At 39.7% G+C, this 17,480-nt stretch overlaps 1 protein-coding gene across 1 annotated transcript in view; it reads right to left on the minus strand.

Annotated features, from left to right (window-relative positions):
• Positions 1–17,480, minus strand: part of galnt9 (polypeptide N-acetylgalactosaminyltransferase 9) — a 78,252-nt gene that overhangs the window by 41,718 nt on the left and 19,054 nt on the right. Inside the window, exons 3-4 of the mRNA XM_035659288.1 lie at positions 14,223–14,389; positions 6,871–7,045 (exon numbers count right to left, since the gene is read on the minus strand). Of these exons, the coding sequence (XP_035515181.1) occupies positions 6,871–7,045; positions 14,223–14,389 (342 nt within the window). The remainder of the gene's footprint in view (positions 1–6,870; positions 7,046–14,222; positions 14,390–17,480) is intronic.

A 17,480-nucleotide genomic window follows, 5' to 3' on the forward strand; every position in this document is an offset into this window, starting at 1 on the left:
AAAATGGAAAAACTATTTCTTTAAACTTATGCATAACATTGTATGCTATGAAAGACCGCCATAAATTCTGCTTTTACAAAGGTTTTGTAAATTCAATTATATGTTCATGTTGAAGGTCATTGTTAAAGGTGGTGTTATGTAGTGTTGGCAGAATATTAGAAAAACCTCACAGTATAATGTATTCATGTACAACACCAATACTAACTGTGACCTCATTGCTAGAACACCTCTATGAGAAAAATAAAATAATAATAAAAGTAGGCTTTAAGGCAGAACAGTTGTATCGGAGGGCATTAGATGCAGGTGTACCATAACCAAAACTACACCTTTTTTCATTTTTTTCCAATTTCAGATTTTAATTAAATGACATTTACACTGCAAGAAATCATAGACAAGCTTCTTTATAATCATAAGTTAGCAAGTAATGAAATTTGACATCACAAACTTGAAAATGAAAATAGGCTCTGGGTAAGGTGTACCAATATAACACCTTCACTGAAAATTCTAAATACAAAAAGCAATAATTGAAGAATTGATCTGGTTTGCAGTTCAAGGTGTCCTGGCAACAGTTTCACAGATGTCTCTTTTTAATGGTGGTCTGTGGGGATAGGGCTTCAGGATTTTTTTTTACTGCAGTGCCGCAAGATGCACAGATGTGTTTAGGTGCTGATTCTGTTTGGTGGAAAACAATCGAGTAGATCTGACAGTTAAACTTCAAAAACACTTTTCTGCAGAGAAATGGCCTGAACGAGTTCTTACTGCTGCAGGTTGCAACATAGTGAATTCTTTGTGAAACCTTTTGATGTTTGAAAGCCATCTCACTCAATGAATCACTCCATTGTTTGAAAAAGACAGTAGGAGCAAACGTTGCTGACTGAAGGCCAACATGTCGTGTACAATATGTGCTGGAATGAAGACTTGGCTTTAAACCTTTAGACAGGTTTGTTTAATGTATCGCTGTTCCTGACGTGGTTAGTTTGTCGAGGTTAGCTGAGGCGTTGCTGCTACTGAATCTCTTCCTATACTCCCTAACCTTGAGGTGCTTTCTCTGCCGTCCCAGCACCTTCAATTCATCTCCCTGCGTCCTTCAGAACCCCAGAAACAACCCAGAGCCAGCCAGCAGTTCCTGTACCTCCGGGATCTTTGAGGCTGATAAGATAGAGACGCTCTGGAAGCAAGGACACATGTGGGTTTGACAGATGAGCCCGTGTAATTCCTCTTCCTGTATCTGCCATTTCATCTGCATAACACCGAGAGCGTTATTCATCCACATCGGCCTGAATCATTCTCCGTTTCATATTACAATAGGATTTTTCCCCCTTCCAGCGATGACTCATCCAATGTTGTGAATACATGTTGACAACCTTCATTGCCATTCGCTCCACCATGCCATTTCTTGTAGCAGTCCATACTGAAGCAGGAGCTCTTTTGATTTATAAACTCTTCATGGCTGCCTGTTTGTCTTTCATAATAGCCGGTACCTTTATGGAGCTCAACATCAGGCTGCGCACACATTTCGCAGAATTAAACAAACAGCACAGTGTGTAACAAGCCAGGACAAATATCTCTGTAAAATCTCAATTTATATATCTGCTTGACTCAACCTCAGAATGTTTCACTATCTGTCCTTCCTCTGTCCAGTGCTGACATAAAACCCCTGCAGCCCTCCCCTATGAGATTGCACATTTTATTTTTAAATTTCCAGATAAATGGATCTCAAATTGTTAATGATTGTGAAGCAGGGAATTATCAGATAATGGAATCTAAGTGCGCTCAGTATTATGCCCCAAGAGCAGCAGGGCCCTCAGTGCCTAAAATAAGATCTCCTTTAATTCTGCATTGGACCTAACGCAGCAGAACATGTGAGCTATCCATGCAGGAAAAAATGTAATTTTGGTGTACCACTGCTTTCATGGATGAATCGAATAATTTATCCCAAAATGCACATTCACATGTATTTTAATTGCAGATCGTATCTTTACCTTGCTTGCTGTTTATCACTTAAGATTAGCTTAAAAGTTGGCTCTCTTTGCTAGCTACTGCCAAGAGCCTTAATCAGTTCTTTTAATTTGTGAAGCTGGATATTTCTTGGTAGTATGTACGTATGTAACTGTATTAAGAACACACATTCATCCTTTTTATTTTAGTTAATATATAATTTAATATTTCAAATGTATTGTTATTTTCTGTCATCATTATATGTGTTTTATTAATATTTTGGATGATAACAGTTATCACTATAGCGCCTATTACAACATAATAAATAGGGGGTTACTGGGGTTGAAGACATTGTCTTGTTTTAGCTCAGGTTACTGTATGTTCACTGTTGATTGCATTAGATGTGATTTATGAAATACAAGCATATTCACACCTTACTGGGTTAATGTGGAGTGAACTCCTATAGTTAACACTGACATTGTGAGGGAGTTCATTTCTAAATGCACTCTAGTGCTGACAACAGCCAACATTAAGTAGCACTGAGGGCTGTTCAATTTGAACCAAACAATAATTACATATTATATACAGTATGATCATTTTCATATATATGTACTCACTGTGCTAAAATACCAACACTTTAAAAAGAGTTAAATGAACGCTGTGATGTGGACCCAAATATATACTTGTAAAGCGTTTAATGAGCTTTGATAATGTTCATTATGCTTGCTGTGTACATATGAGGCATATGCATATGATGTGATGTGTCTTTGAGAAGAATCTAAGCCTGCAGTGCCTCTAGCCATTTTTAAGCGCATTAAATCTCTGTAAATGAGAGGCCGTCCACAGTCCTCCTGCCAGGCTCTTTTTAAACAGAGCAGCTCAGACATGTACATGTAGAGCACATATTAATATTGGCCAGTCTCATGCCTCCTATAAAAAATGCAAAATCTAAAGAAAGTAAAAAGGTATCCACGCAGAATATGAATTCATTATGCCGTCAGGGCTTTTTGACGCAGAAGCATGAACTGGAAAAGGTTCTGACGATGCAATGTAGATTCCACACTACTTCTAAATGCATTTGCTCTGGATGGGGTTGATATGATACAAATGTAAAGGTGGCATAAATCTCTGTCTTTGCTGCGGTTTTGGAGTTGTGCCTGGCCTGTGCTCTGTGAGGCACTCAGTGTGGCTGCAGCCGTCTTTGTTGTCTCCAGACAGATATAAACTCTGAGCCACCAGCAAGAGTAAAGAAATTATTTATTTTTGCTAAAAAAAATATTTCCTCAGCCTTCAAGAACTCTGAAATGTATGTACCATTGAATTTAATATAATACCACTGCACCTGCACAGCATTATAAGCAGATAGAGCTCCAAGATATTAACAAGGAACTGATATCAAATATGGATGTGACAAATATTACATATTTCATAATTACAGGAGGCGGAGGTTGGTTTTATCTGTTTCTTACTTTTATGAATTCCACCAGTTTGTCTTATTCTTAGAAAAGAAGGTCACATAGCAGCGGAGCATTCAAATTTCATCAAAGTGTTGCTTTCTGAAGCATGTATTTCATTACAACCTCCTTGCAATGACAATCTTATCTCCAGCACACACACACACTGCAGGGAGCGGCTGCAACACTTCTAATCATTAATCGTTAATAACCTGAGATTGCAACTGTGCAGGGGCTTCAAAACCCAAATAAATATCAATTTCCTTACGCCTCCCCTCTGCAGCTGCGTGGTTTAGGGGTGGCATACAGTAGGTCGTAATTACAACACGCTCCCATTTCCTGCCATTAATTCTGTTTATTTACAGAGTGTGCAGGGGGAAACTGCTCCTGTTTGGAGCAGAATGGACAACCGTTGTCTCTGGGATGGATGGATATAGAGCGTTACAGCAGATGGATTGTGAACATTTAGCTGATGCAATACCACATTAATGATGGGCAACAATTTCATACCGTCATATTAAAGCAGAGCAAAACCGTGGAAATCAAATTACATCACTCCTCTGGTGGAAACCGCTCACTTCTTAACTCCTCATAAACCAACATGGTGTGAGGGAATGGGAAACGGCTGTCAAGTGCACCCTACTATGATACAATTATGTTTGCTTTAACAGTAATTCGAACCAGCAATACATTCAGCTGCAAATGTACAGCACCCTGGGGGGGAGGGGGGGCACTATGCCAATGAATCACAGCACTGCAGCTGAGAGCTGGCAGCATTGTCTCTGGCTCAGTATGCACAGGCAGTGTGTACAAGGTCATTGAGGGAGACTCACCACAACATCTAGAGGAACCATCCATCTCACTTATCACTGTATGTGCAATGGTGAATAATCGAATTATGATAAATAGGAGGCTTCTTCCATTGTAACAAATAGATACCAAGAGTGAATCTATCTGAATAAAAAGGAGACACAGACACACACAAAAGATATCTAAGCTACACGATCGAGCTTCTGGAAGATGCCTGTCATCTCCTCCATTTCTATATCCCCTTACCCAGCATCTACTTGAAGAAAAATCACAGGGATTCTGTTCTACTTTTCATTGACTCCTGTAAATAAAAGCTCTCACAAAAACAAATCTGAAGCAGCAAAACAAAAAAAATGAAGGAAGCGGGTTATCAAAGGAAGACTGAGGCGGGTACGTGGGTGAGGGTGTGTAAGGGGGGGGACTGAAGAGAGGGAGGTGTGTGAAATTCACACGATGGCAGCAGGTGAACTAACTCAAAGGAAATTTGCTGACACAGCCTCTGCATGTAGAGCAAGCGGGAGTGGGGTGGTTGGGTGATGGGATAGCACGAGAACTGACAAGGAAGGAAGCCTATACGGAGGTGAACGGGTTACATGGGGGCATGAAAAGGCTTGTCTATTTTTGAGCAAGAACAGATGGGGAAACAGATGAGGGAACCACCAGGGTATCAATTATCATCAGTAATGTACCTAGGCAATGATGCAACTTTCTCCCTGAGCGCTGTTCGCTGGCTGGGCGGTTCGCCTTGCACAGCCTCTGGGCCTGAAGTTCCCATTCATGCTACAAAATAGCGTGCTGAGAGGCAATAATCAAGGTACATTATCTCACTCCTTTGCAAGAGTTACAAGGTCAATGTCTTTGGTGGTATAGTAAATGGCTGATAGATTGAGTGTGTATGCTTTATTCATTTTATAAGCTGGGTCATGTTCACCCTGAACTTAAGTGTTTTCACGCCATCTCAATAAACCAAGGGAGTGAGACAGTGGCCTTGTTTAGTATCATTCATAAACTGAACGTAAAGCTTGCTTTTAACAGGCGTGTCTTTTTTGTTTGCAACCCGTGAGGCATGATATGCGAGGATTTTACTGCTATTTATACTTTACTGAGCTGTTAATAAAATACATCAAAACCTAAATGAATCAAATAAGTATTCATGTTTCGTGTTCAAAAACCGAATATCCAATCTGATCATAAATAAAAGCTGTGTATCTGTTAAAGGTCTAGACGGAAATTAAAAGTGTTTCCACAAAGTTGGTCCGAAGTGTCTATGAAAACAATCACCAATGACTATATTTAGTAGTTTAGTTCGCACTTTAGCTTCTTACTTTGACCAATATATAAAACATTGACCGTAATAACTAATTTGGCCAGACTGCACTATTTAACAAGTCTGTGCATCCAGATGAAAGTTAAGTTACGTGTAAGAACATGTGTATTCAGATTTGCAAGTGTAACAAGATTTGTGAACATGTACACAAATATATAAATGTGCCTGAGACGATGTAAATGTGTATAAGAATCTGAAAATGTGTAGCCAAAAGACTGAGAACACATTGAGAGATTTTTTGAATTCACAGAACTACTGTCAAGGCACGCAAAGAGCACAGCTTCAATATCCAACTTCAGTCAAGCTTTACCCTGCACAACAAAGGATTAATTTCTCTTAAAACTATCTACACCTCCAGACACCTACACCTTGGATTACATACTGAAGAAAAAAAAGTTTGAATTTGATGACTGTAAGCCAAGATCTGAAGTTATGTGGAGCACCTTACTGTCTATGACTGAAGTGTGTTTCAACTTAGTTAAGAGTAAAAGTGGGGTGTTGGGGATGCTTAAGCTTGTCGTATAAGTTCAGAGCGCACTGTCTGTTCATTTACCAACAATGTATTAGTATTTCTTTACATTCCTTGTATCTAGTTAGCCAAAAAGGCTGTACCCATGGACACTAGACAATTTATAAACTGACACATTTCTCTCTGCTATCCTCCTCCATCCCTCCTCTTCTTCCTTCATCCCCCCTTGTCCCCCTCTTGCCTCCCAGGCAGCTTCCCAGGGAACAAAAGCTACACTTCATCTTCAAACACTGACAGCATGACAGGCTCAAATTAGGTGCCAATTACATCTATTTGAGTGACTTGTTTGCTGGTAAACTTAAGCAGCAGGCAGACATTGGACTGAGACCCCCAGAAGTAATTTCATATCACAAAATTAGCCCAAAGCCTGCAGGTAAAATGATCTCAACATTTGAGCTCCCTCTTTAATTACACTCTCTCTCGCCTTTGACAGTGTTTGGCTCTCTCTCTTGTCATAAATGTGTATTTGTTGGACAGGAAGTGTCATTTAAAGTGGTATGTCTTTTTATTTAACTCAAACCAAAGCCCATAGCTCACAATTTAAAAAGGAGATGCAAGAGAGAAAGGCTTCTTAATGATAAACCCTGACTTATAATGAGGGTCATTCGAGTGAAAAGTGCTGTCTCAGTCAGAAAATGGCCTGGCATTATATCAAAATGCTTAAGGCAGACTAAACTGCATATTTCAACGGTAATAATCTTACATGACATCCCTCTGTACTGAAAACATAAAAAGCAAACCGCAAAGGTAAAGGTGAGAAAGGACAGAGAAACAGCTTAGACCATGTCGTGTTAAACATGACCTTTTCTTACCAGCCGGTGTTGAACTCGACGTGGGCATCAAAGAAGCCGACGACAGGAGCCGTGGCTGCGTTCCAGCCGTGTATTCTGGCCCTGATCAGGCCCTCCCGCTTGCTGTTCCTCACAATCTTTACCAAGCCTGGGTAGCGTTTGTTCACATACTGGTCCAAGTTGAATTTCAGCTCCACTGAAAGAGGGCAGATTAGAGAGAACCTTTTTTTAGTTGACATCCAAATGACAATATGAACCAGTATTTCCACGATAACCGAAAACAAATGTTTAATGGGTCTTGGCCCAACTTGCCTTAGAGTCTTTATGTCAGGACTGCAATAAAAGTTAGTGTTCATTTAGACATTTTTTTGTTTTTACTCACTACAAATTGAAAAAGTAACTATAGTTAAATTACTTCCGCCCCATCACAGGTGTCTTTAAACAACTCCAAAGCCTCCATACTCACACAACAAATCATCTGTGCTTCATGTATAAAAGAGAAGACAAGGTATAATTGTTTGACAAGCAGCCAGTGTATAGTTTGGAGGTATATCTTGATCATCAACACCTTGTGAGTAGAATTTAGTGGTATCTTGCAGTCAAGTTGCAGTTGGAGAAACTACGTCGGCTGCAAAACTAACGGAAAAGGCCCGATTAAATTCAGTGTTTGGTTTGTCTGTCCTGGTCTACCGTAGAAACATGGCAGACTCCATAGAGGGCGACCAACGGCGTCTGTAGATATAAATGGCTCATCTAATGATAAACAGCACAGACCACAGTACGAGTGTGGACTGGTAGCTGGGGGGTGCCAGTTCCTCCACCTAGGCACTGCCGAGGTGCCCTTATACAAGACATCAAACAGAATCACAGAGTTATAGAACTCTGTGAGGACCACTATGGAAATATGTCCTGTTACTTTCTTGATGTTTTTTTAATGGTGCAGGTACCATGGTGGTCTAACCATGCTAATTGTCATTTTATAGTAATTGTCAAATAAACAAAACAAAAAACAGACAAAATGAATTTTCCCACCATTCTTATTTAGACTAAGTCATGGTCCAATTAATGGCACACACTACCGCTGGACGTGTGTTTCAGAGGTTCGCAAACAAGCCGAACCCCCAAAATTGTAAATTTCTGTAATTATTAAGTAAGGCATTACTGCCCAACACCAGACCTGGCCAGACCTGCCCTGTGACCTCTCTGCCCCCCTTCTGCATCTTGTCCATTCCCTCCAGTTGCTGCCTGACAACTGACTGACAACTTTACATTCATGATAGCAGCTGCAAATAGTGAGAAAAGAGGATACTGAACTGATGAGAGAGGTAAAATATCAACTGAAGGCTCACATATTTTTTCAGAAAATTGTTGTGATATTTGGCAGCTTATGTTTTTAAATCACAGAACAATAAATCTAATTAAACGAACAAAAGCAGCATTCTTTTAAAAAGCCTAACAGACAATCTTCAAGGTTACTTTCATTGCTGTACAGTGCAGCTATCTAATTTATTCCTCTGCTGACGTCTTTATTCCAACTGGATTATAACATCCCTTCTGCTCTGCTCTCACAGATGAGGCTGGCTGTCATCACTGGAAACAAAGTTTGCCGGGTAAACAGCCAGATGCACAAATTGCTGTCTGTGTTTCGTCTGAGGATAGATGGCTGTTTGAGCTTCTCCTCTGGGTTACTGCTGAGCGTTCCACTTTCTGAGGGAGAGATTAATAAGGACACTCGTGGCACACCGTCTCTAAACAGCATCCACACCTTGCTTCTGACTTTGGCTCGAAAACATAAATCAGCCAGTGAGTAAAAAATGGCAGTCTAATCCCCTGTCTGTGTGACTGAGGACAGGCAGTGAGTGTAGGAGTCTCTTTCTACCTGAAGGTCTTAGCATCCTGTACAGCTGTGCTGGCTGCAGGCAGAGAGGGCGAATTTGGAAGCAGTGACCCTTGAAGCAAACAGGCGTTAGCGTTTGACACCAAATTAAAGCAACCAGTCATGGGAGTCATGGGAACTTGGTATCTGTCTTTGTCTGTCTGTGGATGTTTTCTACTTCAATAGTGCTCTTATGTTTAACATGAACAATTGGGCAGCAGGATGGATCAGTGGTTAGCGCTGTGACTGCAAATTGGTACTATATCTGAATCTGCTACTTCTACTGGTCATGTTTCTCCCCCTGTTCAAAGACACGCTGCCTGTAGATGTAGGTGTACGTGTCTAATACCAGAGGTGGGAAGTAACTAAGTGCATGAACTCAAGTATTATACTTACATTTTTTTTTTTTGGTACTTCTACTTTACATAAATATTTCCAATTATGCTACTTTAAAGGCAGATTTACATTTATAAATCTAATAAGATTTAAAATACGGCATAGTTAGATTTCGCATTTTAAATCCATGAGTTGTTAACAGTTCCACCAAACAATAATTTCCCCTGTTAAATGTCTCAGTGTTTTATTTGATTGTTCATTCATTCATTGTTTGAGGTCCAAAGAGGTTAAATTATCCAATATTTCACAAAAAAGCAAAGATAAGACACAAAGAACATTTTGTTTCCGGTTTTGTTTTCCTTCTTTTCTCCCCTACTAATCATGGCCCTCAGATTTATCTTGTGACCTTTTAGGGAGGACAGAGCCTTATAGAGTGGAAATCACTGGACTCAACTACATGAAACTAGCATCACCTGCTACAACAGCAAAATACTTATAATTATGCATCAGTATCAAGAATCTAATGTATCATCTAATAATATATCAGTCAAAGTGGGCATTTTTCTTTCAAACAATTACTTTTACTTTTGACACTATGCAGGACTTCACTTGAAAATATTATTTTAGCATTTCTTTGTTGGTTAAAGGTTAATGGTTACAGTTAAAGGACAAGTGTGTTGGGATTAGTGACATAACAGTAAAGTTGCAACCAACTGAATACCATTCACCTTCCTAGCATGTAGGAGAAACTACAGTGGCTACAAAAATGCAAAAAGGCCCTATTTAGAGCCAGTTATTTGTCAGTTCTGAGCTACTGTAGAAACATGGTGGTTCAACATGGCTGACCCCTTGGACGAGGGCCCGCTCCCTCTGTTGAAAATATGTTATTCTTATGAACATTGCATTCCATTTCTGTCGATAGATCCTCCTAAATGTTACTCACTGTTTAAATTGACTTGAGTCAAAGATCTCAGCACTTACCTACCAATTCTGTCTAATATAAAGTGATGATTTTAGAATTGACGTTATATAGGTTTGCTTTTATCCAAATGACCTCTTTTAAAATATTTTAAAACATTTTTTTTAAAAACCCAAAAGTTTTAATTGTCTCCGAAGTGCCAGTTAAAAAACTCCACCGAGAGAAAGTTGGACTCTTCAAAGTTAGACCTTTTTCTCTCTCATCTCTTTGGTATAAAGCATCTCAGAGTGGTGGGTAGAAACATTTAGTACTAATGTCACGTAAAATCATTTATAAATAATGAGCTTCAACTTTACTGCATTCCCATTTGAATCAGTCACAGTTGGAAGCTGCATTGTTCCTCTTTGAGGGTCCAGAGACCTTTGCAATTTGGTTCTGTATGTACTGTTGGAGCTTTTGAACCTGTGCAATGAGTCTCCTTCATCATCAGCCTACCCTGCAGCTACAATATGATAAAAGCTATTAGAGAGCAATAATTACTGGGCTTTGCTGGGAAGGAGAAAAGTTATGGGCCTCCCTCTGATCCTAGCAAATAAAACATTGGACTGCATCCACGGGAGGAGAATTATGGAGCAGGGAATACATTTTAACGGACTGGCAGTGCAACATAGCGGAGGATAAATAACTATCCATCATGCTATGAATTTAAAATGAATGCACAGTAGACTCAAGAGGAGCACCATGAATTCCTTTGGCGACGGGAGATTATGGCAGCCGCTGTGTTAAGGATAGAGGTATTGAACATGCATTTGATTATTTAAACTGTGGTAAAGCCTTAGAATTCACTTACAGTATATGTTGCAACGCTTGAATTATATCCTCCCACATACTGCCTCGCATGTGCTCACTAACTACGAGTATACCCTAAAAAACAACCTGCATGATATTCTTTATCCAGTAAGATCAGCCTGTCAGTTGTGTTTTGTTGTGTCATGATCATTTTCAGAGAAGAGATTTACTCCAGCTCCACAAACCACAGGCCACAGTCTTCTCACAGTGGATTTATGGACTTGTCTCAGACACCGATACGGAAACAGGTCTGAAATTGATCGCTTTGATCTGTCACAAGCAGACTAGTGAAGTTGCCTAAATGGGTAAACTGGCTCACCACAAGTAATGTGATGTTCATTAAATATTCAAAAAAAAATTGTTGCCAGAAGTAAAATGATGCTACTTATCCTGGCAGAGCAGCCTCTTAGGAATAACATCCAAATGCAGCGCTACAGTATGAGCCCTCGACTGTAAGTGGGAAACATTTTGGCATTAGACCTGTGCTTTGTGGAAATAATCCATGCAGCGGCAATATGGAGGTTATCCACCTCTCACACATTTATTGGAAACAGCACAATGGTAAATGAGTTCGTGTTTTTGGACTCCTCCACCCTTAACCTACTCTTAACATTGTTACATCCCCTTAATTTAAAATTCTACTCAGGCAACATCATATGCTTGATTTTCTCTGAATCACTGGTAGATAAATTATGAAAAACAGCTACCAGGGATTTACTCTAGCCTGAATTTAATTCTGTTTCTCTACTCTGTCTTCTCATCACTCCTCTTCGTTTCTTTTAATATCTAGTGCCAGGTTACTGTATTACCTGCTCTATAGATAAAACATATAACATAAACATATTGGACACTCCTTTCTGATTGCAAGTAACTGAATGCTGTATGCAAGCGTCTCGACTACAGTGCATCAAAGACAAACTCTTGCTCATTAATTGTTTTTTTCAACTGAAGAGTCAGTTTGGAACAAAAACTTGAGAACTGAGCAAAAAACTGAGCTAAATTAGACCAAATGGAGAACAAAGGAAGATCAGTAATAGTAAATAGAAACACTGTCTACTTCAAAAATTATTTTCTGCAAATGACGCAATGTCTCAAACTAATTTTCGGCAGTATGTTAATAAGCAAATCTTACACTCAGAAGCTTTAATTTGATTTAATGCATGCAATGTTTGAAGTAATTTAGCTCCACTCGAAAATAATAATACAAGCTGTACTCAACTGGTCCTCAGTTTATATCCTGTTTTCATTATATGAATCATTAAGTTATCAATTTGGTGGTGGTATTTGCTGGGATTGAATCCTGTAGGGCTCATTAAGCCTATCCTTGCTGCTAACATGGTGAACAACAATGAATTGTGCTGCCTGACACACACGCAGCTAAATATCATCACCGGGAATGTGAATTTAGTTCAGACCGCTGGAACCAGTGTGAATAAACCTCTCAGCCACCAATAAATGTCACCGCTGTCCCAGCAAAGGAAACGTGTCGCGGCGACAAGGCAAACATGCTTCCTGTGCGTGATTTATTTTGCCAGGAGTGAGTGTGGCTGTACCGTCGCTCGTCTCACTGAGCCTTGTTTAAATGAGAGAGGACAGACAGAGCCATCCAGAAAAGGTCAAGCAGTCCAGCCTGCATGTTAATTGTCTAATGTCACAGCAGAGCGGCTCCCAAGAAACAGCTCACACATCTGCACAAATTATCATCACTGATGGTAAACATACAGTAAGAGCCGCTGACGGATGTGTTGGCTGAAAGTGAACTGAATTTGACCTCATATGAAGCATGCACAAGGCAAGTGGAAGATAAGAACGTCAACACCTAGTAGTCATGTACCTTGGTGTCAGTGAACTGCACACAGGACTCTAATGGTAAACCCCAGTCTGTGATGCTTAACAGCGAAGGTTACTAAAGAAGTGACAGAGGCAGAAGCTGTAACAGGAGTTTGGCTTTCTGTTTCGCTCGCTGCTGTTTTAAAACACAGCTTGTACAGCAGTTTCAGTTTGTCACTTCTTCTGGGTGGAGACGACTTTATTTTAACAGTTCAGAAGAGTTTCCATGCTTAAAGTGTTACTGTGGCAAAGTGAGTAACTCTCCAGGGTTTCATTAGTTGGAATGGGATGCCAATTTTGTGATTTAAATATCACAATGTCCTTTGTTGATGAAGGTGGTTACTCATTGTCAAAAACTACATAAAAAAAACAATGTATAGAAAGAATAGAAATGTTTCAGAGTTTTCTGCTTATAAATAAAGTTACTCCAAGTACTGAGTTTTTGTTACCATGACGTGTCTAACTGCTAGCATAACCTTGCAATGATAACATTTTATGGGAAGGAGGAGAGGTGAAATATAATTAAATTAAATACTCTCAATAAATATTGCAGTCTTTATAGTGAAAATATGGCTGTCCTTCAAAAATGTATTTCATGGAAACCCTTGTGAGAGTCAAAGTGGGTGGCGCAGACTGACATAATGAGAGGAGCGGACAGGTTCCATTTTTGTCTGGTCACTGGCTGTTAACGGCTTCATGTTTAATGGTAGACAGTTAGAGACTCAGCGGGGAGCGGAGATGTGCCAGTGGTAACTCCCGCTCGGCCTTCTTTCAGTATGTTATTCATGCGCCCTTTTCCTCTGCCAGCCTGAGAGAGGCAGGCATGTTACTCAGTGCCAAGTGAAGGAGGGCCAAGTGTCGTCTGGAATCTAGTTCATTGTCCCTCCTTCTCCAAACAGGAAAGCTTTTGGGATGTGGAGTCGATCATCGTCAGCTGCTGTGGGCGTCATGGTGTGGAAACAACTGAAGCATTTTCCCACCTCGCCATTGGAGACATACGTATGCAGCAGTTTAGAAAAGGACAAGACAAATCCCATCCCTTCTTTTTCCTCTTTTTATACAGCTATTTTAAAACCTGGTGTTCGAGAGTCCACCCTCAGGGGTTCCCTATCCCTTCAACCAAAACACAAGCAGAAAACTCGGAAAACTATAGCATAAGAAGACTGACTATCCTGGCACAAGTCCAAAAACATCACAGTAATTCATCCGTCTATGACGCCTTAGCTCACGTTCCACTAGGGAAGACAAAACATGATAAATAGGGTGACTGTCTCAACTACATAAGCAAACCTACAGCATTAGACAATGATAAACGGCAGGTTCTGCAAGTTTGATGATTTTTATAATGAAGTTTAAAGTATGAGAGGATACACTTGTGGAGGAGAAACAATTAAACATGATGCAAAAAGGAAATGTTCAGAAAACTTCCACAGTGGCTGCCATCAATTCATGTCAAGCTGATACAGTTAGAGGCCGGGGGTTAAAGGCTGGTTACACATTGCTAAGAAATTGAGCAACCCTTATATTTTTTCATCCTATTAATAACGCTGTGAAAGGTCTTACCGCTGTCACTGTTGTCGTCCACCAGGATGATCTCCTTCAGCAAGTGTGCGGGAGTGTGGTTGACCACACTGTGGACGGAGCGCAGGATCACTGACAGTGCCTCGTTCACAAAGATGAAGACCACAGAGATCTGAGGAAGGTCCTCTGGGTACGTCAACTGCTTACACCTGTTAAAATAAATTCAAGATTATGAGAAAGTGCTAAGACCACCTGGACTTTTGTCGTTCGTTCATCATTCCACGAGAAAAGCATGTATAGCTTTCTCTGTATGCGTTTGAGATGAGCAGTTAGCTGACAGAGTAGATGTACTATATATGCAAATTCACTTTCCTGCTGAGAGTTAGATGAGACGATTGATACCATATCATATCTTTCTTTTAAGTAGAAGCCAGGAGAAAGTTGGCTTAACTTTGCACAAAGACTGAAAACAAAGGGACCTATTAGCTCTTTCCTTCTGTTTCCAGTCCCTATGCTAAGCTATGCTAACCAGCTGCTGGCTTCATATTTACTGTGCAGACATGTGAGCAATGTCTATCTTCTCCACTAAGTCTCGGCAAGAACTATTTCTTAAAGCCAGACAATTGTAGTCCAGCAGTATATGTAGGAATATATGTAAGAAACAGTGATTTCTGTATTAGGAAATGTTTTAACAAATAATTAATTCATTATTCATATTTTATTATTTACAATATAACTATGTAGTGTGCAACCATGATTAAAAAACAATGGGTATGGGTAAAAGACAAGTAAAATTACATAATTCACAGTTTTGCCAGGTTACCCTGTGGCTTCCAAAAAATTTACTGGAACCTCTCAAATAAAACCCCATTAGAAAACATCTTTATGGCTCCAAGGGACCCCATGTTGGTCTTCCAGTACTACCTGAAGGACCCCTGTGTGACCTTGCAAACAGTGAAAACCTTTCCCACTGCAGACATTTTGATGTGTCGAAGCAGGAATATACTGGATACAGGTGTAACTAATAACATTAACGATGGCTTTGTTTAGTTTAGCCATTGAGCATGTGCAGTAGCAGGCACACGTGCAGTAAATGGGATGTGGGCATAATTACTGCAATTAGTTACACCTGTTTGAAAAGCTAAACCGTCACCTAGAAATGTCTGTGAGACGGATGAAAATCAGCCTCAGCCAACCACACTGGTTTGAGTTTAAGATGCTTTTTCTGTAAAGTAAAACGTTCAGTGTCACATTCCCAGTGTATTCCCAAGGTGCATGCAGCCTTACATTTCTCTCCAAAAACAAAGGGATGTATGCTGGATAACTTTTCCTCTGTGCACCTAACCAACAAGGCAAAAAATAGCACTGTTCTAAGATATCATTTGAAGGCCACATCCAATTGATGGTGAAGCTGGATGTTGTGTACTGTACTGTGGCTGCTGCTGCAGTATAGCTGCCACACTGAAACCATATGCTGAGCAAAAAGTAAATTTCTCCAGGATCATGAGAAGAATATATGTATTTTTGACGAGTTCTTGACCAAGTAACATTTTGTAGCACCCACTGTACTTGGCATTATAAAGAAGGAGAATGTGCTCATTATGTTGTATTATGTTCTTATTTCTATAAGGCCATATTATGTTTGTTACAAAAGATTACATTTATACACTTTTACACTGTGCATTATGTTTTTATAAATATGAACTCTTTCATTAAACTACAAACTTTTCACTGCCAACACAATTTTATTCTTATGTTAGGACATCTCAAAGCAATTTATTATATAAGGGAATAAGTGTGGTCATTGTTAAATATTGGAAAATTCAGTATCAATATTCAACCAAAACCATGAACACTCTCTAACCATAACCAAGTTTTTTAGTAACCTAAACCTACAAATGGGACATAGGAAGATAACCCATCTCTAACGTCAAAATCCATTATCACACAGTGGTGTAGTTAATTTATAGCCTAACGTTAACTTTTGCTTCTAGAGATTGCATTAACACTTTTAATTTGTAAATATTATCTTACTGAACAAAATGTGTAAATTAATCCAAAATCCAATGAACAATCCCATTGTTTTATTTTTTTTGTCAATTGAACGATGGCATGCTAACTTCCAGGTTGGCCTACAAACAGACATCATCCCTGCAGTACTCTATTACCATGACTATGACAATGCTGATGTTAGCGATAGCACTTTTACAATGTTCACCATAGCATGCTAATATTTGACAATTAGCACTAAACACAGAAAACAGCTGAGTCTGATGGGAATCTCAATAGTTTTGCAGGTAGTTGATCATAAACCAAAGTGTTGGACAAAGTTACATTTTGACCTGATGATGGCGCTAGATTAAAGGCCATGGGATTACCAAAGTTAGCTAACATGACTAAGAACAAAGGATAAAGGACAAAGGATATGTATGTATGATGTATCTATAGGCAGAAATAAAGTCTAACTTCAGTAATGTGGAAGATAAACTACACTGTCACATTCTTCTTCCATTACTAATGGTCAGATGGAGAAGCCAGATCCTGTTGAGAGTGAGAAATGCTGCTGACTCCAGGTAGCCAAAAGCCAAACTGGGTTCATCCGCAACTGCTGTGGGAACTCATTCAGTCCAGAAATGACAGAGATGTGGAGAAAGAGACAATGAGAAACCTGGATAATGTTCACCTATACGGGGAGAGGAAAAACCCGGTTTCTCCATGTTCCATGTAAACAAAACCAGGTTATAAGTATGCTTCAAATGTAGTCAGAGTCCTCCTTCTCCTATTCAACCTCTATTAACCTGTAAGCTCTCTCACCACCTGTCTTGGTCGCTCTGCCTCAAGTCATTTGTCACTGGAATCTACCTCATGTTGCCACATAACACGGATCCAATTGATAAACGGTACACTACTCCATGTAAATGAATATGTAGTACATTTACTTGGTCTGTCCGGAGTGTCTCCCTCACAAACTCAGCACAGTCCCACACTCAGCACGCTGATGATCTCAAGTGTGTCAAACTTGTAATCTCTTTATAAAAGCTAGAAATCTCTGTCTGTCTGTGTGTCTGTGTGTGGCTCAAATATCTCTGCAGATCAGGATCAGACTGACCTGACAGTACCCACTCTCTGCTTCTTCACACTTCCACTACTAATTTTGTATCCTCATCATTTTGGTAGTTTCAAAACATTTTTTTCATGTGGAAACCCTTACTGCCATCTCTCTCTGATGTATGCTAGCCTATATTACAGGGCTAAATAATATGTCCTGCCCAGTTCATTTAGTAGGCTATGCTACAAGTT

This window comes from Morone saxatilis, unplaced genomic scaffold (assembly GCF_004916995.1).
Source record: "Morone saxatilis isolate NCDOM2014 unplaced genomic scaffold, NCSU_SB_2.0 Contig16, whole genome shotgun sequence".
In the NCBI taxonomy this organism is placed as follows: domain Eukaryota; kingdom Metazoa; phylum Chordata; class Actinopteri; family Moronidae; genus Morone; species Morone saxatilis.